Raw genomic sequence first — 25,559 nt, 5'->3', positions numbered from 1 at the left:
ATTTTAAGGACTTCTCTTTCAGGAACGTGTCCAAATATTTTTTTAAACCCAGCTACATTAACTGCCTTAACCAGATCCTCTGGCAATGAATTCCAGAGCTTAATTGTGTGTTGAATGATAAAGAATTTTCTTTGATTTGTTTTGAATGTGCTACTTGCTAAATTCATGGAGTGCCCCTGGTCTTTGTGAGGTCGATGTTCAAAAGCCATTTAGATGGATAACTGAATATATCCATCTAAATGGCTAGCTGGCTATATTTAAAGCCATATGCAGCTAAATTCTAGCCACATAATAACTTATGCAGTTAGAACTTAGCCACATAAGTTGGGGGCATTCCAGGTGTGGGTGGGAGACATTTCCGGGCAAGCACATACTGCGGTTCTGAATGGAGCCATGGTCTTCAGCCATTGTCCAAGAACTGTCACTGCAATGTCCGGGCTCAATTGAAGGATGGCATATAAAATAAGGAAATCATGTGGGTAGTTGCAGATAAAGTTTCACGGTGCCATAGCACAGTAGAAACCGGTTCCAGTGAGCTGGATGCTTAAATTAGGAGACAAAAACTGCCAGGTGACAAAAACAAATTGTGTTGTGAGTTTTCTCTTGCTCCTTTTGGGCTTCCAGCTCAATCTGAATCAGCTTCTTCTAAGCTGCAGCACCATGGACCATCATTTGCTACTAAATGTGTTTTCCCTGCTATTTCTAACCCCTTCCAACTTGGTTGAGCCATTACAACAATAGTCCTTGGCAAAGGGCTACAGATCGTGGCTGCTTGAGAAATGCAATAACATGGATCACGAGTCTATCCATTAGTTGCCAATTTTGAGCAATGGCCAAGACTCCTTCCCCAACCCCCCACAATGGGCTGTGAATGTTTCCTCCACAGTATTCCCAGACCAAGTCTGACCTGGGTATCCAACCTCCACATGGCAGGGCACCCTACTGCTGCACAGCCACAGGGCTGACCATGTGCTTCTATCTTTTTGTAACATTGTTTATTAATGTGTTAAAGTTTTTTTTATTAAGGTTGCAGAGCAGCATCTGCCAATCTCAGACTGGGTACTTATTTAGCCATTTATTGATTATAAACTGGTAGCAAACTTTATCAGTTTGAATGCCCTGGATTACAGGCACAGTAATCTTAGCAATCATGGTCACCTGCTAAGGGAAACTGGTGGCTCAGCTTCATTATGGTTGCCTTTGCAATCTGCTTGATTTCTGCCACGGGAGTTTGTGTCAGTTCCTGTTTTAAGGTGTGCATAGAATCAAATGAGTGCTAAGTTGGGAAGCATACTGCTGCAGCAGCGATGCTGTGTTGTGTTGTTAGGAAGGTTATTACTACTATAGTGCTATTTATATTCACAGTTCAAATGTTTTCATAGCATTTCTGGCATAGGTGCCAGCTCTCTGGGTGCATGAGCAAATTCCTTCACTATGTCCACAGAAGGGTCATTTTTATTGCATTTAGCACCCCTAATCATTTTGAAAAATCGGCTAGTATATATAGTAGTTGTGAAGTACAAAAGGTTTGTTTTTGCCAAGAGATAAGATTGACAAAATGCATGTTGTGTGTTGTGCCTAGACTACTTTTGTACAAGGTAAAGTGAGGTGTCCCAAAGGCGTGAAGCCTGGTTTATGCAAATGTTATCAAGTTTCTGTCCGTCCATTGTGACCATAGTCCTGACACTGTATGTGAGGTTCACTGTCTAAGAAGCATGATTTTTTTTTTTTTAATGTGCATAAAACTGGGCAAAATATGCCTTCTTATTTAAATCATGTTCAAACCCTTTTCTCACTTTCTCTTCAGGTGGACTTTCAAGATGTGAGAGGCAGAACTTTGGCAGAAAGGAAAAGGGAAGAGGAAAAGCAAAACAGATTGGAGAATATTTACAAAGAAAAAGCAAAACAGGCTGAACAAGAAATGAAAGGCAAGAATTAAATAAGACCTACTTTCTGAAGTATAGTGTTCTGGTCCTGGATTCTTTGCAGATATGTTTTAGAGGTCTAATGTAAGAATTATGCGAAGATGCACATGAGTTTTCAAGATCATGTGAGGCCCCTTTGCAGATGTCCATCCAGTGCTAATTCTTATCAAGACCATTAGCCTACCCTGTCATTTTATTTTACTCCTGTCTGTATAGTGTTTTGGGATAAAAAAAAATAAAGTGCCATAAGAACCAAATAGATATTTTTGTTCACATAGATAAAGTCGCCACACTTTCCTAGAAGGTATGTTAACTAGGGACTTTGAAAGAAAATTTGAAAAAGTATAGTTAACTAGGGACTTTGAAAGAAAATTTGAAAAAGTATAGTTCCTAATAGTTTAGGAACTATATTATCGTAATGAAGCACATTTATGTGTAGTTGATGCTGACAGTTGTACACAAGTTTTTTTCAGCATTCCAGTGAACAAGTAGGAGGAACCAGAGTTTTAGTTCATTTTTAATTTTAAAGATTAAAATATGATTTGTGCTATGGATAAATAAGTAAGGTAGATAAAACAGTTTAATCATTTTACTATTGTATGTCTATATGGTAGTACAGACATGTAAAGTCGCTTATCTCTCCCTACCCCCAGTCTCACAGACTGTTCACCAGGCAGGTTGCTCTTATCTGTGCTCCTCTCCTGCATCATCAGCTCTTGACTTTGTGCTTTCTATCTTGTTGCGTTATATGCTTGGAATAAACTTTGAGTTGGTGTTTGTCCCCTCTCTGGCCATAGTCAAATCCAGCTTAATTTTCAGGCTGTTTTTTAAATTTATTTTTTTATTTATTTAAGTTCTTTTAATATACCGATGCTCAAGACCAAGTCTTATCGTACTGATTTACAGTGGAACAGGGGAAAACCATTAAACAACTGTATAGAAGATAAATCTTAAACACTTTTTCTCCATGAATGTAGCCAGATTGATTTTAACCAATTTTCTATAATAAATACATTTCCTGAAGCATCTCATTTGTTCTGCATGCATGTCTTGATCTAAGTTTTAAGCTCCTTGGAGCAGGGACATGCTCTTATGAGTATCTGTACAGCACTGCATACGTCTAGTAGCATTTTCCTGAACATACCCAGATCAGTCCAGACAAATGGGTTTTATTCATCCCAACCAGCAGATAGAGGTAGAGAACAAAACTTTGGGCACTGCCACATATACGAGAGTGCCACCTGCAGTCCCTCAGTATTTCTCTACCTCCAGATGGTAGAGGTGCTAAACCTGCAGTCCTGACTGATTGAGGTGGTGTTCAGGAAAAGAATTTGCTCCCCGAGGTGTCAGGTTCCTGGACAAGGGCCATCCCTCGGGTGGAGCCAGGCGAACGGGGGGTTGGATACCCCTGCTAGTTCAGCCCGCATCTCCAGGACCCGGATAGCCAGTGGTCTGGCTCCTTCAGTGGGACCTGAAGACCCCCTGCGCCGGCCAGAGCACCTTTCAGGGAAGTACCCAAATTCTTTTCTATGGGGACTTATCTGGGGTGTCTGTGTCTTTAATTTAAAAAAAAAAAAAAAGACCTGCTTTGCGTCTGAGGCAGCTTGGGTTTCGCTGAGCTGCCTCTGAGCGTAGTAGCCTCTGAGATTGTCTTGGGCTGGTCTGGAGGTAAGTGGAGGATCTGGGACGGATAGCAGAGGCAAGTTCTCCCCGGGGGGTTGAATCGCCGTTTTTGCTGTTTTGGCAGGTCGGGCTGCACGGTCGTTGCAGCGCGCGGTTTTTGCTGCCAACTTAGAGGCTGGTCTTTCACGCCGGCGGGAATTACAGGGGGAAGTGTGCTCTCCTCTGCCCCGTTCTCGGCCGCGTGGTGCGCCCCTCCCCCACGCGGCTCGCCTGCGTTTTTGTAGCTAGGCAGGCACTGCTGTTTTGGTTTTTTTTTTTTTTTTTTTTTAGTGTTTCAAAAAAAAGGAAAATGCCGGTCGTGTGGGGATCGGGTGGCCTTGCTCAATGACCTCAGCCTCTGCACGGATTGTGCAGGAGGAGGGGAGGGGGCATCTGCGCACAAATTAAAGCCACGGAGACACTCCAGGTCCGCGGCAGGGGGTCTGGGAGCTCTGGAGGGAGTGGCGATGGCTGTTGAGGTGGCTCCAGATGGTGGACAGCCATACCAGGGTTCCGGGGACCACCTGGTATCCCCTGACCATGACCAGACTCTGACGATCAGGGTGTATCGGTCCCAAGCAGCCCCGTTTTCACCCAAATTTGTTCTGCTACATGATGCTTTCCTGGCCAGGTAGGCAGGCACGCGCAGTTGAAAGGCTGGACATGTGGAATCAACAAAGCAGAAGCAGGGTTCCCCTAGCGGATCTGGGGGGTCACGCTTGCTGCCCCGGGGGGATCGCCTGGCACAGGAGGAGTCAGATTCAGACTCAGAGGGCTCCCAGGAGGAGGAAGTCCTGTCCTTGGGAGACTATCAGGATGAGGATACGGCAGGGGACCCTCCTCCGGACCCCCTAGATCCTAGCTTGGATCGGGGGGGATCGGAGATTCCGGAGGCGGAATGCGATGATCCACGCGTGATTCGCTGTTTAGGAAAGAGGAGCTTCGCCCGCTCATTCCCCCAGTGTTGGAGGAATTGGGAGTCAAGCTTACTCTAGAAGATTTGGACGCGGAGAGCGTTAATCTGGTGCTGGATGGCCTGCGGAGACCTCCCAGTGCTTTTCCAATTCCAAAAAAGATCCAGAAACTGATTACCAGAGAGTGGAACTCCCCCCAATTCGGGGCTGCATGTCGGCAGGGCAATACCCAAGCTTTGAGGGCATCCAAATGCTGTAGGAGCATTTGGATGCCCTCAAAGTCCGGAAGGTGGATGCTGCGGTCTCAGTGGTCACCAAGAAGACTACCATCCCGGTGGCTGCTGTCTCCGCTCTGAAGGATGTTCAGAATCTGAAGTTGGAAGTGCACCTCAAGCGAGCCTTTGAGGTTCTGGGTCTAGGCTTGCGTGCGGCAGTCTGTGCGAGTCTCGTGCAGCAGGCCTGTTTTGTGTTGGATTCAGAAGCCGCAGCAGCAGTCGGTCTCTGGTACTCTCTCCCGGATATAGGCAGCTCGCCTGGAGGCGGGGGTTGCCTATGGAGCAGATGCCTTATATGACCTAGTGCGCACCATGGCTCATGGTGGCAGCTAGACGACACTTGTGGCTGAGAAATTGGTCGGCTGATCTTTCGTCATGGAGCTCTGTAACTTGCCCTTTCAGGGGAAGCTGTTGTTCAGTGAGGACCTGGACTGCTTGATTAAATCGTTAGGTGAGAAAAAGGCAATCGGCTGCCGGAAGATCGGAAGTCGAGCCGTAAGCCCTTTTCCTCGCGGCCTCGCTTTCAGGAGGTCAGGCTTTTTCATCCGGCGAGAGCTTCAGGAGGCTCAGGAGCAAGGCAGGCATTGCATAGATAGCAGTCCTTTCAGGGGACTGGAAAGTCTGCAAGAGGCGGTTCCGCCCAGGGGCCGGGTGGCAATAAGTCCTCCCAGTGAGATCCGGCGGGTCCACTCTTCATCTCTGGTCATCGGGGGCCAGCTAGCCCGTTTTTACAAGGAGTGGACCAAGATTACGTCAGACTGCTGGGTGTTGAGTGTGGTGAGCAAAGGGTATGCCTTAGAGTTTTCTTGCCCACTAAGGCCCACCTTTCTGGAATTGCGTTGTCTTTCCCGAAGCAAACGGGCAGCTGTCCAGAAAACACTTTAACGGTTGTTAAGTCTGGAGGCGGTGGTACTGGTGCAGGCGCCTGAGCGGGGACTAGGCTGGTATTCCATCTATTTCGTGGTGCCAAAGAAGGAGGGCACCTTCCGGCCGATCCTGGAACTAAAGACGATAAACCAGAATTTTGAAGGTACCGCAATTCTGGATGTTGACGTTGCACACAGTAATTGCGGCAGTAAGGAAAGGAGAATTTTTGGCTTCACCGAGGCTTTACTCCATATTCCCATCCGGCGGGAACACCAGAAGTTCCTCAGGTTCATGGTGCTGGGTCAGCACTATCAGTTTCAGGTGCTTCTCTTTGGTCTGGCCACCACTCCGCGCACCTTTTACAAAGGTGATGGTGGTGGTGGCCAAGGCCCTGAGAAAGGAGGGATTGTTGGTACACCCTTACTTAGACGACTGGTTGATCCGGGCGAAGTCTCTGGAAGAGGGGGTGCGAGCGGTAGACGAGTGCGGTCCCTCCTGGAGTCGCTGGGTTGGATCCTCAATGTACAGAGGAGTCATCTGATGCCCTCGCGGTCCCTGGAGTACTTACGGACCCATTTCGACACCCAACAAGGCAGAGTGTTTCTCGACAGGACCATTTCGAAACCCACGAGGCAGAGTGTTTCTCGACAGGATGAACAAGCTTCAGGAGCAAATTGCTAGTCTCCTGCGGCTGCCGAGGCCAAAAGTCAGGGATTACTTTCAGGTCCTGGGCTTGATGGTGTCTACGTTGGAGCTGGTACCGTGGGCCTTTGCTCATTTGAGACCCCTGTAAAAGGCGTTTCTGTCCCGTTGGAGTCCTCGGTCGCAGCAGTACTTTCTGCCCCTGTCTCTGACGGAGGCAGCGAGGGCCAGTCTAGCCTGATGGATGATGTGCAGCAACCTGGAGAAGGGAATGCCTCGCGAAGCCCCGGATTGGGTGGTGGTGACCACGGATGCCAGTCTTTGGGGCTGGGGGGCAGTTTGCCTAGGCTGGTCTGTGCAGGGTCTGTGGTCGAAGGAGGAACAGGCGTGGTCCATCAATTGACTGGAGACGAGAGTAGTGCGCAGGGCTCTGGTGGAGTTTCTACCCTTAGTCCTCAGTCGGATGGTGAGAGTTTTCTCAGACAACTCGACCATGGTAGCGTACATCAACCACCAGGGGGGAACCAAGAGTCCTGCGGTAGCGCAAGAGGCTCAACTGTTGTTCGAGTGGGCAGAACTCCATCTCGAGGGAATTGCCGCTTCTCACGTGGCGGAAGTTGACAACGTCCAGGCGTACTATCTCAGCCGGCAACAGTTGGATCCTGGGGAGTGGGAGCTCTCTCTGGAAGCATGGAATATCCTTTGCGATTGGTGGGGAACTCCTTAGTTCGATCTCATGGCCACAAGCGTCAATGCCAAAACACAGTGATTCTTCAGCCGTCGGAGGGAGTTCGAAGTGGTGGGGCTAGACGCCCTAGTCTGTTCATGGCCGACTGGCATTTTGCTGTATGTATGTATTTATTTATTTATTTAGAATTTTTATATGCCGAAATTCTTGTAGGGGATACAAATCAATCCGGTTTACATCAAACAGAGATGCCAAAGTACTTAAGAGAAAGCCCAAGGCTTACATAAAACAGTTTAAACAGAACGACTCCAAAGAACAATAATGTGGTAACTCTCTATGGGTTTTAGAACAAACCCAGGGCTTTAAACAAATAAAAACGACATATAATATACTATTTAAATTAAATACAAATTAAATTAAAGTTAAGTACCGATTAAGTACAAATATAGTAGTAACCATTATACAAATGCAGTAGAACAATTATACAGCGAGGGAAGCTGTTTAAAGAATTACAATTGAACAGAGTAGTAGAGATATACGCATGTGACAGGGGAGTAAATAAGCAAACAATATGAAGTAAAGTAAAATAATGGGTGGCATTGGCGAGAATACCTGCAACGAGAGAAGTTCCTTATGTGTCTGGGAAAGCTAGGCTAAAGAGCCAGGTTTTTAGCTTTTTTTTGAAAACAGGATGGCTAGGTTCAAGTCGTAGGTCTGGGGGGAGCGCATTCCAATGGTGGGGTCCAGCAGTAGCTAGCGCTCTCTTCCTTAGTGATGTTTTAGCAGGAGGGGCATAAAGTGTACCTTTGTATGCACTTCTGATGGGTCTGGTGGAGGTGTGCAATCGAAGTTGTGTCTTTAGATTGATGGGAGAGATGCTGTGAATTGTTTTATGAATGATAGCGAGGACTTTGAAAAGGATCCTGTATTTGATGGGTAGCCAGTGTAAGTTACAGAGAATGGGTGTGATATGTTCTCTTTTTTTTAGAGTTAGTAAGGATTCTGGCGGCGGCATTTTGGACCATCTGTAAGGGTTTGATTGAGTTGGTGGGGAGTCCGAGTAGGAGAGAGTTGCAATAGTCGATCTTTGTTAAGACAATGGCTTGTAGAACTAGGCGGAAGTCGTTGAAGTGCAGGAGGGGTTTAAGCTTTTTTAGGACTTGCAATTTGTAAAAGCAGTCCTTTGTGGTAGTATTTATGAATTTTTTTAAGTTTAGTTGATTGTCCAGCCAGGCTACTAGATTCCTGACATCTGGTGAGAGGTTGATGTTTAAACTTGTGGTTTGAGCGATGTTTGCTTGGTTGGTGAGAGAGGCATGGGAGATAATGAGCATCTCAGTTTTGTTGGCGTTCAGAACTAGGTTGAGGCTGGAGAGGAGTTGTTTGATGGGTTGAAGGCAGTCACTCCAGTGTGTAATAGTTTTTTGCAAGGACTCTGTGATTGGGATGAGGATCTGTATGTCATCGGCATAGAGGAAATGGGTGAGATTGAGGTTTGAAAGAAGTTGGCAGAGAGGGAGGAGGTAGATATTGAACAGAGTGGGTGAGAGAGAAGAGCCTTGAGGGGACTCCCTGGTCTGAATGGACAGGGTGAGATTCTGTATTTATCCTTACTTTATATAGAACCTGTTGCTCAGGAAAGATTTGAACCAGCTGAGTGCGGAACCTTTGATGCCTATGTTTGCTAGTTGATCGATGAGTATGGTGTGCTTTACCATGTCGAAAGCAGCAGATAAATCTAAAAGGACCAGTAGGCAGGATTGTTTTTTTTCCAGGTTTGAGAGGATAGTGTCCGTAAGTGAGAGAAGAAGGGATTCCGTGTTTAGCAATTTGCGAAAACCGTACTGAGCCGGGGAGAGTATGCTGTGATCTTCAAGGTATTCTGAAAGTTGTTTGTTGACCGTTTTTTCCATCAGTTTGGCGATCATAGGTAGATTTGCGATAGGCCTGAAGTTAGCTGGGTTGTATGTCTTCCCTCCTTGTATGTTGTATGGGTTGTATGTCTTCCCTCCTTGGCCGCTGATAGCAAGAGTACCCAGATGGATAGAAGCTCATCCAGGAGCCGTTGTAGTGGTGGCGCCGGAGTGGCCTCCTCGTCCATGGTTTGCGGATCGGCTTCATCTGGCGGTAGACGGTCCGTTGCATCTGAACCATTTGCAGAATCCTCTGCGGTAGGGGCCCATATTTTCGGATCGGGAGGATCGCATCTGTCTCACGGCATGGCTTTTGAGAGGAGGAGATTGCGCATAAAAGGGTATTCTGAGTCCATCATTGCTACACTTCTGCAAGCGCGGCGTCCTTCTACCTCTTTGGCCTATTCCAGGGTTTGGAAAGTATTTGAGACCTAGTGTGGGCAACAGGGCTTAGAGCCTCTTCAGGCTTCTGTTTCCCACATTTTGTCCTTTTTGCAGGTGGGCTTATCCAAAGGGTTGGCCCACAGTTCTCTTAGTGTCCAGGTTTCGGCCTTAGGCTGTCTCAGAGGTAAGGTGCAAGGTATGGTCTTGACTTCCCATCTGGATGTGGTTCGTTTTCTACGAGGAGCCAAGCATCTTCGCCCACCCCTGCTTAGCGTTTGTCCGAAATGGAATCTCAATCTCGTGTTGAAGGCTCTTTGCGAGGATACTTTTTTTTTTTGAAGACACAAAAAAATAGTAAAAATGAACTGAGATGTTAAAAGAGAAAATCAGCGATGTGAAGACTCGCCCCCCCCCCCCCCCCGATGTCATGACGACCAGCCAGCGGCGACCCGATTAATGTCACGATTACACCAGGCGTCGCGTGCCCGGCGTGACAAAGGGGTTTTCCCCTTTGTGCTCCCCTTCATTCTAACCTTTGTGCTCCTTCTAATATAATTATATTTATGTTTATGTTAATAATTTAACTTTTATTAATGTTATTTAGCTTTTTGCTTTGTTTAAAATTATTTCATTATTGACATTTAAATGTATTAGACTAAGGAATTTTACTTCCTGCTCATTCTGTTTCATTGTAAACCGGTTTGATATGCATTTTATGCAGGAAAATCGGTATAAAAAAAACTTTAAATAAATAAATAAATACTTTCGAGCCTCTGAGTCGCACGTCTTTGAAGACCCTTACGCTGAAGACAGTCTTCTTGGTCGCGATATGTTTGGCTAGGAGGATTTTGGTGTTGCAGGCTCTTTCTTGCCGGGATCTGTTTCTCCAGATTGAGTCAAAGTGTCTCTGCGTATGGTGCCTTCCTTTCTCCCCAAGGTGGTGGTGTTTTCATGTAAAACAAACAGTGGAGTTGCCCAGGTTTCCGGATTGGACTCGGGATCCCTCGATGGGACATGAGCTTCATCTTTTAGATGTCGAACGGGTGGTGTTGCGGTACTTGAGGGTTACTAATGCTTTCCGTCGCTCTGATCATTTGTTTGTTCTTTTCGGGGGACCAAAAAAAGGGGAGAAGGCGTCCAAATCATAGTTAAAACAAACTATCTCTGCGGCTTATGTTTCCAAAGGAAGAGCGGTTCCAGTGGGTCTTAGAGCACATTCAACTCAAGCTCAGGCAACGTCGTGGGCTGAGGGTCAATTAGTGCCTCCCCAGGAGATCTGTAGAGCCGCGGTGTGGTCTTCATTGCATACTTTCACCAAGCATTACCATTTGGATGTGCGGGCTCCCGAGACGATCCCTTTTGGGGAGAATGTGCTTCAAGCAGGTCTTTCGGGTTCCCGCCCATGGTAGGGAAGCTTTGGTTCAGCCCATTTGTCTGGACTGATCTGGGTATGTTCAGGAAAGGAAAACTGGTACTTACCTGCTAATTTTCGTTCCTGTAAATCCACAGATCAGTCCAGAGGCCCACCCTGAGGATCTATGCCGAAAGACTGCTGTATATTGACTGCAAAGCATAGTTGTTGTTGTGTTCAGCGTTGGCTGTTTATAAATTATTTTTTACCAGTTGATCAGGCGTATCCAGTTGGAACCTCGTTCGCCCTTTTTAAATTAGGTTACTTATCTCGGCTTGGGTATCTTTTAATACTGAGGGACTGCAGGTGGCACTCTCGTATATGAGGCAGTGCTCAAAGTTTTTTTTCTCTACCTCCATCTGCTGGTTGGGATGAATAAAACCCATTTGTCTGGAATGATCTGTGGTATTATAGGAACGAAAATTAGCAGGTAAATACCAATTTTCCTATAGAGATCATGAGCAGTAATAGTAGTATTATCATTTTCTCCTCTTTTCAAATGAATAAAGATTCACCGAATCAATTTGAGGCTTCTGGCACTAAGTCACTAGCAGCACAACGTGGCTGCCAACTGACTTGGTTCTATCTCCTTTTCAGGGACTTCCCGTCTTCTGTTAAGTGGTACTGGGTCCACTGGGGAGGAAAGTGGTTCACTTTCTGGTCCACAGGCTGAACCTCGCCCATGAAAACCGGGTGAATGGATAGTGCTTCAGGGCTGGGGGACCTAAAAAAGAGAGAATGAGTCTTGGCTCATTCTTTTCCTTGGTAATGAAGGTAAAAGTAGAGTGAAATGTGATAGGACTCTAATAGCATGGTGGTACAGCAGACAGAACAAGGGGGTGGTCAGCCTTCCAAATTTGTCTTCCCATATTGATAGTTATAAAGATGAACCTTTAATTTTAATAACTGTGAATGTGGGTTTTATGTCTGTATATCATCTCTTTGTTATGAATATTTTGTTCTCTACCAGGGGTAAGCATTTTGGACCTGCAGGTTAGAAGTGTTCTTAAATATGAATGATTTATTTGGATGGCAACACTAATTTGTCATTTGAGAAACATTGATCTGATTTAAAAAATGAAGGATATTCAAATTTTGGCTCTAGTTCAGAAAATATAGGTTTGGGAATGCTGGTCATTATAGGGTAGTCAGTATATCTGAATAAACAGCAATTCCATACACATTGAAATTGGTAGATTTAGAGCCTCTGAGGTTTAACTGACAGGCATGTTAAGAATGAGGTCAAGTGCCCAGGGTCCTAGTGACCAAACTGAGTGGATGGAAATGAAGAAAAGAGGGCATGGGGGAAACTTGCTGGTGTGGCAGTTGCTACCCTTAACCAATAAACCTTGATACTGTTAATGCAACTCCAACATTGCTCTCTGCTTCCTCGACAAGATTAAAGGGAAATTGGATTGAGATAGCAACCGAGGGCTCCGTCTTTATCAGTCTGGGAAACTGATAAACATGGGGGTAATCTGCACAATGTGGCAGATACTGGCATAAGCTTGCTGGGCAGACTGGGTGGATCATTTGGTCCTTTTCTGCCATTTCTGTTTCTATGCAAAAAATGGAGGTCTACCTTAGTCCTGAACAGGGGACCATGAAGGCAAGTTTTGTTTATGTATGCAAGATCATGGAAGGCCACAACTATGCTAGTGCAAGCCTAGACAGCTTAAATATCTCTGTATGATCTAGTGATGGGGAGTTAGTCTCCTTTGGGGCAGAATATATATATTAGTTGTAAAAGGGGACTCCCCATCCTCCAGTCAAGGGTTCAGGACCTCCATAAACAAGTGATAGAGAGTGCTTGCATCCTTGAACTTCAGGCTGCTAAGGATCTGGCCATTACAGTTGAAATTAGATGCTTCGAAAATAGTTTGATTACTGTTTTATGATATGTGTTAATTGTTTTGCTGTTGTAACTTTGCAGCCTCTTTCTTCTAAAACAAACAGTTATGTATGACTTTGGGGGTGAAGAGTGACGATTAGCATAGTATGTCTGGTTGGCTGTCATATCATTTTAAGAGAGAGGGGAAACACTTTTTTGCTGCAGTAGTCTTCACTTTTGATATACAGAGATGTAACCATAGTCTGCAGTAATACATGCTAACGTGTTAAATTTTGTGTTTTGCATATATTTCTGAAAATGTCTTGCAGTTTCACCCACTACATTTGATACTTTAAAGAACACAAAATAGGCAGTTCTGAATGTTTTTCTTTCTTTGCTTTTAGATTGACACAAAGTTGTGAAATGAGAGCAAAATCAAATTTGGCTTTTATTTTTTTATGAATATCTGACGTGAATTACACATGACGTTAAGATGGTGCTATATAATGGTTTTTTTTTCTTTTTTGGACAGAAATGTCAGACGAAATTCAAGCAAATCTGACAGAAATGGAGAATTGTTTCAAGCTTTTGATGCCGGACCCTTTTGATTTTTCTGTGAATGATATTGACATGGAATCTGCATTGGAGAGGACTGGAGATGAGGCCAAAGCTAGATCCTGCTCAGCTGAACAGGAAATGGGTCTCCAGGCACCTTTACTTAATGCCACAGATGACGAGCAGCCTTGTTGTAGCAAGGATCTACCTCCTATATCATTAAGCCAACGAACTGGTGAAACTGGGGTATTGGGACATTCTGAGAATTGGGAAAAAGATGGCAAGGAACCTTCAGAAGGAGAGTGTGAAGCAGATTCCTTTATTAGGAAGCATGGGCTTGGTTCTCATACATACAGTCTTAACCTTGAAATCTCCACAGGTAAGATGCACTGTACGCTCCTTCAACTTGAGATTCTTTGTATTAGAACCACATTCTTCTCCTACAGGACCAAGTCAGCAGTGGCCTTCTGTCTGCTGGAGGAGAGTTAAACTTCCTTAATGGTCATTGTCTAGTTTCTCTGATGAACCAAAGAAAGATGAACCAGAGGGAAGTTGGTGGGGTTTTTTCCCCCTAATCTTCTGATTATGGCATTAATTTGGATCTCAATAGGAGAGGAAAATAAGGTCAGAAGTTGCAGAATGAGTTCTTTTTTCCAAACAAGATTAAAAGCAGCTACACTGAGGCTATTCATTCTCACACTTGCTTTTGAGCATCTCTGTCTGTGAGACATATAAGGAAACAGATCTTCCTTTCTCTTTCAAGCTGTGTGAGATTTGTATGTTTTAAACTGAACTAAGCAGCTCCTGTGGAAGTCCCTATCGGTACTGTTACCTTACACCATATGCTGACTAGTAACTGCCTGAATTCGTTAAAAGCATGGAGATTAGACAGATTCAGACTGTAACAGTCCCATCAAACTGCCGTTTTAGCATAATGAAAACAGCATAAGAAATCTTCAGTTTTATGCTTGATACATGTTACGTTAAAAGCACATTTCTTAGCGTCCAGTCAGATGAATCCAGAACATCTGGGTTATGCACCTCTACCAGCAGATGGAGACAGAGCAAACTGATGTCACAGTACATATACCCCTGCAGTGACATCAGCCTGTCAGCATTCTCAGTCTCCAGCAGATGGTGGACGTGTAGCTCTCTACTGAGGATTGCTTCATTATGAAAAAGGAGAATTAAGGATATTAGATTCATCCTGCTCTCCTGCGGTGATATCAAAAGGTCTCCCCCACAGTTGAGAATTCCTGAGGTGATTTCCACAGTCTCTCAGATGAGTGCCTTTTGTAGCTTAGGGCTTCCTCCTTTTGCCTGGTCTCCATGCTTGGCATGCCATTCTGTTGTTCGTCCCGCTCTGTGGTAGGTCAAGGGACGTGGGCAGCCTGTCTAGACTAGGCCCTGCTCCAAGGCTTTTACTGCGTGCATTGTGGTAGGCCGCAACGGCTTTTCGCACGCTTTATTAGGCTGCCCTCTACAGGCTTGTTGGTTTGGCGTGTGTCTCGCTGTGAATCCAATTTGGATGCCCAGTTTTTGGGTGCACAGTAAAGCCTTATCCTTTAAGCGCCGCCTAGTGGCAGTGCACTTACATCAGCGCACTTCTAGCAATGTGCATCTTCCAGTTAGCTGCCTGGATGATCGCCTAGGTGTGTGCACATAAATATCTTTTTGGGCGCCTAATTAAGCACATATAGATAGATATGTAATTAGATATCAATATCTTATTCAAAATGAGGAAAAATCCTCTACCATTTACATAAGTAATGCTAATTGTATTGCAAGTAATAGTCACTGCAAGCACAACTGAATGTCCAGTTCAAACCAAAGAGATCCTCTGGCATCAGCACAGCGTTGAGCACAGAAGTGCAGCATTGAGTATTAAAATGCAATTATTCAAGAAATTCCCCAACAAAGGCCTTTTTGTTTCTCCCCACAAGGCTTCATCAGGGGGTCTGTTACACCAAATTTCCATAGTATCTGAATTACAAAGATCTTAATGCCACAGCCAATCAAACGTAAATTATCAAAAATAATTTTTATCTGAGCCTGTGACGGCAAGAAGAAAAATTGCATTTCAATGCTCACCGCTGTGCTGATGCCAGAGGATCTTTCTCCTGTTTGAACTGGACATTCAGTTGTGCTTGCAGCGGCTATTACTTGCAATGCAATTAGCATTACTTGTGTAAATGGTAGAGGATTTTTCCTAATTTTTAATAAGATATTGAATAGTGTTTGTTGTGGGGAGCTTCAGGATAATTGTCATTTAAGTATAGCGCCTGCAGTCATTTCCTGAATAGTGTATATGCAAATTGAGATTTTTGATATATATTTTTTGATATTGTGTATGCTACTTTTTGTAAAAAAAAAAAAATTAAAAATTTTCAATTTTGTTCAAATTTTAATTCTGTGGAATACAAAATGATGCATTAGTGTTCACTTTTTATAATTAGATATTGTTTAATTAATTGAACACTTTATATGTTTTTATATTGCCTTTTCTTCTTTTTTCACTATATGTATATATGTACGTGTGTGTGTGTGTGTATATAAAACAGCTAGATGCACGCCTCCAACCGTCGCTCAGCGCCTTGTCTGCCATTATGGCATCTGTGCCTAAGAAGCCTAAGCGCCTCTCTCTTTGCACTGCTTGACGTAATTTGGGCATCTCAGCCAGGAGTGCTAGCAGAATTGTGCCAGCGCTGTTTGGAGGCTCAGGGTGACTTATCTTCCTCTGATTTCGCTAAGCCTGGTTCTTACCAGCCGAAGTGGATCTGGGTAAAGATGTCTCAAGTGGAGCACATGAATTTGAAACTTCCTTAACCGGCTTCTCAATAGGGGATGGTAGTTCAGTGAGTACTCCTCATATACCTCCCAGTCTGGATGCTTCTGCTTTTTCAGGGTAGAATTTTTCCAGGGTTACAATCTTTTCTTCAGGCGCAGTCCTCTCTTCTGTCCCATGATCCTAGTGCAGAGGCACAGGTGAGCACCTTGCCTGGACCTTTGGCTCCGTGCTGGAGTAATCTCTGAGCGACAGTGACTCCTCTGGTTGGTGATCCGGACGCTACAGATGACGCCGATCCTGCCTCTCTTGAGAATGGGGAAATCTTCTTCCCCCCCCCCCGGATTGGAACCGTATAGAACTATATAGCAGTTCTTTCACCAGAGATGATCTTCCAGCCTTGATTTCCCAGACCTTGACTATGCTTGGAGTTCCTGGGGCTGATCCTGTTTCTGAACCGAAGAAAAATCCTATTTTGGTTTTCTTGCGTAAAGCCTCTTGTTTTTTCACTGCGATGGAAGCCATTCAAGAATTGATTGATCTTGAGTGGGGTACCCCAGAGGCTAATTTCAAAGGGGGTTGGATTTTGGAAGGCCTATACCCTCTGGATCCGGTGATGAGATGCACTGGTGTGTGCAGTCTCCAAGCAGACCACTATTCCCATGGAAGGAGGAGTGGCCTTGAAGGGTACTCATGATAGAAAGATTGAGACTGTCTTTTTAAGTAGGTGTTTTGATGCTGTGGCAATGTCCTTGCAGATCGCTTCTTGTTGTTCCTTGGTGGCTCGCTCTTGTTTGCTTCTCTCCCAGGAGGTTGATGACTCTGGATTAAATCATAGGTCAGTTATGGAACCAGCTGCTGCCTTTTTGGCTGATGCTGTTTGTGATTTGGTCCACACTTTGGCCAGAGGGATGGCTTCGATTATGGCAACCAGGCGCCAGTTATGGTTGAGGAATTGGTCAGCCGATGCAACCGCAAAGGCTAATCTCAACAAATTGCCTTTTCGTGGCCTTCTTATTTGGCAGCGAGTTGGAGAAACTGGCTAGTAAGTGGGGCGAATCTCCGGTTGCTTGTTGTCTGGAAGATGAGAGATAGGTGCAGCACTCCCTTATCATTAGAGGATTCCACTGTTTTCGGCCCTATATAGGAGTGGTCTTTCAGAGGACTTGTCCCTTCGGTAGGTCTTAGTCCTTTCGTTCCCAACAGCCCAGACGAGGCTCAGGTGGTGGACCCTCCCAACCATCCCAATTAAGGTTTACCAACTGACCTCCGGCAACAGGAGATAGGGGGTCGTCTCTCTCTTTTATCAGAAGTGGGTTGAAATCACATCGGATCAGTGGGTCCTGGAGGTGATACGAGATGGATATGTGATGGAGTTCACTGTATTCCTCAACATGTTAATGGCATCTCCCTGCCATTCTCCTCAGAAGCAGCTGGTGGAGGTTATGTTGACAGGGCTCCTTACTCTGAGGGTGTGGTCCCAATGCCCGCGTCTCAAGAAGATACGGGCGATATTCCGTTTATTTAGTTGTGCCAAAGAAGGAGGGCTCCTTTTGTCCCAACCTGGACTTCAAAGGTGTCAACCGTCATCTGCAAGTGAAGCATTTTCACATGGAAACATTGCGCTCGGTAATAATGGCTATGCAGTTGGAGGAATTCCTGACATCCTTGGATCTGTCCGAGGCATATCTTCACATTCCCATCTGACTAGAGCATCAGCGCTTCCTGCGGTTTGCAGTTTTGGGATGTCACTTTCAGTTTTTGGGACTGCACTTTGGTCTGGCCACCACCCCCAGGACCTTTTCCAAGGTAATGGTGGTAGTTGCAGCACACAGAGAGGATGGAATCCTGGTGCACTCATATTTGGACGATTGGCTGATTTGCACCAAGTCGCTGGAAGAGAGCCTCCTGGTAACTCGCAAAGTGATTTCCCTGTTGTGAGAGCTCGACTGGATGCTAAACTTAGCCAAGTGCAACCTTCAGCCTACTCAGTCCCTGTAATACCTGGAGGTTTGGTTTGATACACAGCAAGGAATGGTGTTCCTACTGGAAGCTCGAACTCAGAAGTTGCTAGCTCAAGTCAGTCTGAACACTGTGCCCAACTAAATGGTTTTACCTGCAGGTTCTTGGCCTAAGGGCAGCAACCTTGGAAATGGTGGCGAGGGCGCATATGCATCGTTTTCAGCGCTACCTGCTGTCTCGTGGAATCCGCAATCTCAGGACTATTTGATTCAGCTCCACCTGCCGATGGAGGTATCCTCCCAACTGCAATGGTGGCTGCAGGCGGACCATCTACAGAAGGGAGTCTCCCCGTCTCCACTGGTCTGGTTAGTGCTGATAGTGGATGTGAGTCTCCTAGGTTGGGGAGCTCACTGTCAGGAGCTGATGGTGCAAGGGTATTGGAGTGCAACAAAGTATTTCTGGAACATCAGTTGCCTGGAAGCCAGGGCCATCCAGTTGTCATGTTTGCAGTTCGGCAACAGGCTGCAAGGTCAGTCAGTCCGAATAATGTCAGCCAATGCAACGACAGTGGCTTACATCAATCGTCAGGGAGGCACCAAGAGCCAGTAGGTGTCATTGGAAATAGGTTAACTTATGGAATGGGCGGAGGTGCATCTCCAGATCTCAGCCTCGCACATTGCAGGCAAAGACAACGTTAGAGCAGACGATCTTGGCAGAGAGAGTCTGAACCCTGGAAAGTGGGCATTGTCAGACGAGGCGTTTCAGCTGGTTCAGTATCGCTGGGGTATCCTGTTCCTGGACCTGTTGGCAGTTCTGCGCAATGCGAAGGTTCCACAATTCTTCAGCCGCAGAAAGTATCTGAGTCATTGGGGTTCGATGCCCTAGTGCAGGAGTGGCCAGAAGACAAGTTGCTGTATGCCTTTCCACCATGGCCAATTTTGGGCAGATTGATTCACAGGATTGAATGCCATAGGGGGCTGGTGCTCTTGGTCACTCCAGATTGGCCCAGATGACCGTGGTATGCAGATCTGCGGAGGCTCTTGATGTATTTGCCTCTTCTACTTCCAGCGCACTTGAACCTATTGCAGCAGGGACCTGTCCTTCACGAAGATCAGACTCAATTTAGTCTTACGATATGGCCTTTGAAAGGGCTCACTTGCTGAACCGTGGATGTTCTGCCGCAGTGATTTCCACCTTGCAAAGAGCTAGAAAGTGCTCCACTTCCTTGGCCTATGTGTGAGTTTGGCGAGTGTTTGAGCCCTGGTGTGAGGATTGAGGTGCTCTTCCTTACTTGGTCAAGGTTACACTTATTTTGGAATTTTTGCAGGATGACTTGAATAAAAGCTTGGTTCTTAATTCCTTAAAGGTACATGTAGCAGCTCTCGCCTGTTTCAGGGGTCAGGTAAATGGTGGAGCCTTGTCGGTTCATCCTAATGTGACCCATTTTCTGAAAGGTGTGAAATATCTTCATTCTCCTTTTATAGTTTCCAGTGCCCCTGTGGAGTCTTAATTTTGTCTTGGAATTTTTGGCAGGCCCTACGTTTAGACCACTACATACTCTGTCCTTGTGGTTGTTGACTTTGAAAATGGTGTTCCTTGTGGCAATTTGTTCAGCACGTAGTGTTTCCGAATTGCAGGCCTTGTCTTGCCAGGAGCCATTTCTCCAGGTGACTCCAGGGGTGGTACAGCTGCGTACTGTTCCTTTTTACCGAAGGTGGTCACTCTGTTTCACTTGAAACAGACCATCTCCCTGCTGACTCTGGATAAAGAAAGAGATGTAGAGGAGTATCATCTGCTGCGACCCTTGGATGTCAAGAGACATATTGTCAGGTATCTGAAGGTTACTGAACCTTTGCGGAAGTCTGATTGCCTGTTTGTCCTTCATGGTAGTACTAGACAGGAGAGCCAGCCTTGTGGGCTACCATAGCTCGCTGATTAAGGAGGTAGTCACGGTTGCATACATGGATGCTGAGAAGCCGTTGCCTAGTCAGGTTCAGGTTCATTCCATTTGGACTCAGGCAGTGTCATGGACAGAAGTGAAATTGTCTCCCATTGACATTTGCCGAGTGCGTCATAGTTGTCCTTACACACCATTTCCAGGCGTTATTTCCTAGATGTTCAGGCCTGGGAGGATGCAGCCTTTGCGCCTGCGGTTTTTTGTCAGGGTGGGAGGAGACTGCCCGCAGTCCAATTTGGGAGTAGCTTGGGTACATCCACTTGTTCTGGATTCATCTGACTGGATGCTAAGAAATGAGAAATTATTACATACCTGATAATTTCCTTTTCTTTAGGACAGTTGGATGAATTCAGTTTGCCTCCCTTGGCTGCTGTGTAGTTGCATATTGTTCCTCCTGTGTGCCTACATGTTTCAGGGTTTATGGGTAAATGTTACTCCAGTCCCCAGGCTAGTGTTATGTTCTTATCTTGTCTGTTGGCTGAGTATTGATGTCGTTAGTTGTTTTTAATCAAGATTTTTGACTAGTCTCTCCACATTCTCTTTTGAAAAGAATACTGGCGGGGCTGAGGTCACTGCAGGGGTATATGTACTGTGACGTCAGCTTGCTCCGTCTCCATCTGCTGGTAAGAGTGCATAACCCACTTATTCTGGATTCATCTGACTGTCCTAAAGAAAAGGAAATTATCAGGTAAGTAGTAATTTCTCATTGCAAACCATTGGCCTTGTGGATATACCTAGGTCTGTGATTGTTCCCACATCTGCTACTTCAAGAAGACAAATTATAACCACCTTTGTACCTCTGCCCATTCCTTTATATGCCTCACCTTCATATTTAATGCTATACTGTCGTAAACTGACACAAATGTAAAGACAATTTATTATAAATTTGATTGTGGAACTAGCTTGGGAATTGTGGAATATCAAGTATTTAACAACAGTTACAGTTTAACTATAAGCAGAATATTTTTTATGGAAGAGATCAAAATCTTTTTGGTTAGGAACATTTTTATTTCTGGGCATGCAACGAATCCTATTTTAAAAGAAATACATTTCTCTAAGAAATGCAAGCCTTGGCACCCACAATGAATTTGGTTCTGTATTTAATGTAGCAGTTAATTAATTTTCTATGAAGAGAGTTCAGAATTTAACTTGAAAACCTTTTGCTATAAACAAAAAAAAGTTACTGAATTCAATCCGAGCATAATAATTGTGCAAAAGAAAGTTCTGCAGGCATTCATAAATGAACCTTTCCTTATGGATGCAAGAAGCAGCTGTAACTGAATGGATGCTTGGGTTTACCTTTCCCTTGGCACATGTGTTTAAACCATGACATGCCCCTACCCAGTCTTTGCCCTACAGTATCCAGATATTGGTGATGTTTAAAATCAAGCTTTGTATAAGGAATTCTTTTAATAAGGGTATTTATTAGTGACACCCTTTATTACCAGAAGGTGTCCAGAGCATGGTAGAACAAAAGGTACAATACAATATCTGATCACACAAAAACATAAAAATATTAAAAAAATGTTGCTGTACTCAATATACAGCCCAAGTAATAATAAAATATATGCATCCTAACCATAAGTAGAATATTCAAAGTAATATAATTCTCACATCAGTGGAAATATTCACTATAGAAACACCATTTGATGCCAATTAACTTATACACCAATAGCTCTTTATAAGCTTGAGTAGATAGCTAGGTTGTTCAGGCCTCACTTAAATGCTGCATAATCTGGAATCAATTGTAGTTCTTTAGGGAGGGAATTCTTTAGTTGCAGAGCAAAATAGGAAAAAGCTCCATTTCTTGTCTTAGTCAATTTAGAATCCCTTGCTGGTGGAACTGGCTGACCTTAAGTCCTTGCAGGAGTATAATGTATTTCATCAGATGTGCCTGTAAATAAGAAGGCCTTTGTCCAGATAGTGCTTTAAAGGTAAGGGTGAATGTTTTAACCTAACTACTCTGGCAGCAGGCAAACAGTGAAGGAATTTCAGAATGAGGTAAGATGTTCCCTGTACTTATACCCAGTCACTGGTCCAGGCTCCAGCATTCTGGATCAGTTGCAGTCTGTTCAGAGATATTTTCATAGAAGACTGAAATAGGAGGAGTTAAGGTCGTTTTAAGAATGTGGGTGGGTGTAGACTAAAATGACCACATTCTCCTCTTTCCTTTTTATATAGGGCTGCTTTTTGAACTTTGAGTTGTAATTCCATATAGGCTTAAATGCCTCTAATTGCATATCTCTTTAGACAGTCCATATGCATTAAGCTAATGCCGGTCTGGGATACCCCTAAAAGTGGGAGTTTGCCCAAATGTGACAGTGCTACTATAAGGCTTTTTTTTTTTATATATTTGGAAAGCCCTTTAGTATGGTCTGCCTTAAGGGCCTTTACAAAAGTTAAATTTGAACAGTTTGCTATTGTTTTTAATATGGGTACAAAGCTAGTTATTAGTACAACATAGATAATAATCCAGTAGCATTCGGAATATCTAATGAAATGTGCAAGGTATTTCCTCCTTTAAAACGTACAGTAATATGGATCAAAAGGGAGAGTAACATGGGCTATCCTGGCTTTTTTTTTATACTACTGTGTAGTCCAGGTTGCCAGGAATGGGCAGATGCTATTGTGGGACATCCCAGATGTACTGCTTTGGATAATGTAGGCTATGTATTTTGTTCATGCATTTCTGCCTGGTAAGCAGTGCCATCCAACTGTACATTCTCGTGGTTTCACTCTTAGAAGGGTAATTTTCAAAGAGGTGCAGAAATCACCTTTTACAAAATAGCCCATGTGGGATAGGCTTAAACTTACCCGCGTATGTCCTGTATGTGCGTAAGTCTACCTAAACTGAGCAGAAGTATACCTGGGGAGGAATTTGAACTTAACATGCATACTTCTATATTTCCAAAAGTGTGCATTAAAAAAAACAAAAAAAACCTCTGCATGCATTTTAGCAGGTGTAAAAATGTGCAGGTAGATTTGGTGGGATAATTTTTCAAGTGGACTTATGCATGATATAGAATTAATTTTCAGATAGACGTTGCTGCACATGCCCTATTTGATTCATATTCTCTCAGCACTTGCTGCTGTAGGAGACAGGATACTGGGCTAGATGGACCTCTCATCTGACCCAGTGTGTTGGTGATTTCCAGAAGTTTTTATTCAGGAACAGTTTTCATTTTTGGGCATGCAGCTAGTACTGCTGCTTTATATTTAAATCTGTTTATTGACATTTTCATTAAAATACATGAATCAAGAAAAAGTGAATGAACAAATTCCATAAATGGGATAACAGCATACATGTTTGAAAACATATCATCATAATGTATATCGGGTAATTTTGTGAATAATAAAAAGAGCCCATCCCCCTCCCTCCATGCCCTCTTCTCTCCCATCCTGATCCTAACTTGATCTTGGACCTTTTAAGAATTGCCATACTGGGTCAGACCAAGGGTCCATCAAGCCTAGTATCCTGTCTCCAACATTGGCCAATCCAAGTCACACATACCTGGCAAGTACCCAAACATTAAATACATCTCAAGCTACTATTGCTTAATAATTAATAGCAGTTTATAGTTTTTTCCTCTAGGAACTTATCTAAACCTTTTTTAAACCCAGCTAGACTAACTGCTGTAACCATATCCTCTGGCAATGAATTCCAGAGTGTTAACTATGTGCCGAGTGAAAAAGAATGTTCTTAGATTTGTTTTAAATGAGCTACTGCTAACTTCATGGAGTGCCCCCTAGTCCTTCTATTATCTGAGAGAGTAAATAACCAATTCACATTAACTTGTTCAAGTCCTTTCATGATTTTGTAGATCTCTATCATATCTCTTCTCCAAACTGAACAGCCCTAACTTCCTTAGCCTTACTTCATAGGGCAGCTGTTCCATGCCACTTATCGTTTTGGTTGCCCTTCTCTGCACTTTCTCCAGGGCAACTATATCTTCTTTGAGATGCGGCAACCAGAACTGCACACAGTATTCAAGATGCGGTCTCACCATGGAGTGATACAGAGGCATTATGAAATCTATCGTTTTATTCACCATTCCCTTCCTAATAATTCCTAACATTGTTTGTTTTCTTTTTTGACTGACGCAGCACACTGAGCTGACAGTTTCAAGGTATTATCCACTATGATGCCTAGATCTTTTTCCTGGGTGATAGCTCCTAATATGGAACCCAACATCGTGTAACTACAGGGTGTTAGGTTCCAAATTAAGAGCCATCACCCTCATTGACTGGTAGAATCACCACTGGCAGTTTTGTATAGTTTTCCCTTGCAGTCTTCACCTAATAAAATTTTTCTCACAGGACAAGCAGGATGGTTGTCCTCACAAATGGGTGACATCGAGGATGGAGCCCACCACGGAAAACTTCTGTCAAAGTTTAAACAGAACTTTGACTGGCCCCTACTGGGCATGCCCAGCAAGGCACTGACCCTGCAGCCAGCAGGGGTCTCCCTTCAGTCTTCTTTTTTCCGCGCAGCAGTTGCCACGCGGTGAAAGGAGCTCTCTTACCACGTTCCTGACAGGAATTCGGTATTTTTCTTTCCGAAGAAAATTTGCCCCTCAGGGGTCTCCCTTCGACAAATTTTTGTCACCTCCGCGGAAACCGGTAAGTTTTTTGCCTTTTTTCTTCGACTACCGTCGAATTTGGCCCTTGAGGCCTGTTGGCAATTACCGAGCCCGCGACTAAATTTGGCCTTAAGCCATGGCGACGGGGTTCCGTCGATGCCCGGATTGTACCCGGACTATGTCAATCACAGACCCCCATAGGGTTTGTGTTTTGTGTTTGGGTAGTGAGCATGATGTCCTGACTTGCACCAAATGTGCCCTAATGACACCTAAGGGTCGCAAAGCCAGGATGGAGAAGATGGGGCTCCTCTTCCATGCACCCACCCCAACACCATCGATAGCATCGACGTCATCGGAACCGGCACCGTCGAAGTTGCACCACCATCGTCAACCCTCCGGTGACCGTCCACCGTCGATGACTTCTCGGCCGTCGACTCCTGTCCCCTCCCCGGATGAGCGAGGAGACCGGAAGGACAAGCATCGCCATCGACGGCACAAGTCTCGGCCTGTCGAGGATCCACAGTCATCGACCTCTGAACAAGCCGAGCCACCGACTAAGAGGCCTCGTTCAGACTTGGCACCGTCCACATCTCGTTCGCAGGCATCGAGGAAACCCTCACCCTCTCGGGGTGTGGGAGCCGTGATCCCACCGGTTATGGTGGTCCCTCCGGATCTGCCTCAGCCTCCCTCTCCCGTCGAGCCGGGTATTGTTACCCCTGGTCTCCGGGCAGAACTGGACCGGCTGGTCCAGGAGGCCATCGAGAAAGCGATGCAAAGATTCCAACCTCCATTGGCACCGTCTCCGGCACCGATTCCGGCACCGCCACCGGCATCGACCCCGGCACCGACTCCGCCACCGAGGAAGGAACCGACCACCGAACCTTTGGTGGAAGCGCTGGCACCGCTACTACAACGTATGGAGGCACTTGTACATGCCCTCCCATCGATAATTCCAGTAGCACCGACAGCGCCATCGTCTCCAACTGGATTTTCATCGGCGGGAGAAACACCGTTCCTGATTCCCCCTTCCGGGGTGGTCCCATCGGTGCCTTCTCGAATATCTCCACCGATTTATCCTTTGGCTCCATCGGTTCCAAGACCGGCACCGACTCCATCGGCAGCACCGAAACCCTCGATGCCGTTCCCAGTACCGATTGTACCACCGGTTCCTCCAAGGTTTCCTTCGATGCCTTCGGATCCTCAACCAG

The 25,559-nt window shown here is 45.0% G+C and overlaps 1 protein-coding gene across 2 annotated transcripts in view; it reads left to right on the top strand.

Moving 5' to 3' along the window:
* Window positions 1-25,559, top strand: part of UVSSA (UV stimulated scaffold protein A) — a 209,132-nt gene that overhangs the window by 9,101 nt on the left and 174,472 nt on the right. For both annotated transcript variants that reach the window (XM_029592666.1, XM_029592673.1), the window contains exons 4-5: window positions 1,808-1,928; window positions 13,045-13,446. In XM_029592666.1, the coding sequence (XP_029448526.1) occupies window positions 1,808-1,928; window positions 13,045-13,446 (523 nt within the window). The remainder of the gene's footprint in view (window positions 1-1,807; window positions 1,929-13,044; window positions 13,447-25,559) is intronic.

Source organism: Rhinatrema bivittatum, chromosome 1 (assembly GCF_901001135.1).
Source record: "Rhinatrema bivittatum chromosome 1, aRhiBiv1.1, whole genome shotgun sequence".
NCBI classification, from domain to species: domain Eukaryota; kingdom Metazoa; phylum Chordata; class Amphibia; order Gymnophiona; family Rhinatrematidae; genus Rhinatrema; species Rhinatrema bivittatum.
Note: the sequence above shows the minus strand (reverse complement) of the source record. Positions and strands in the feature narration are given on the sequence as shown.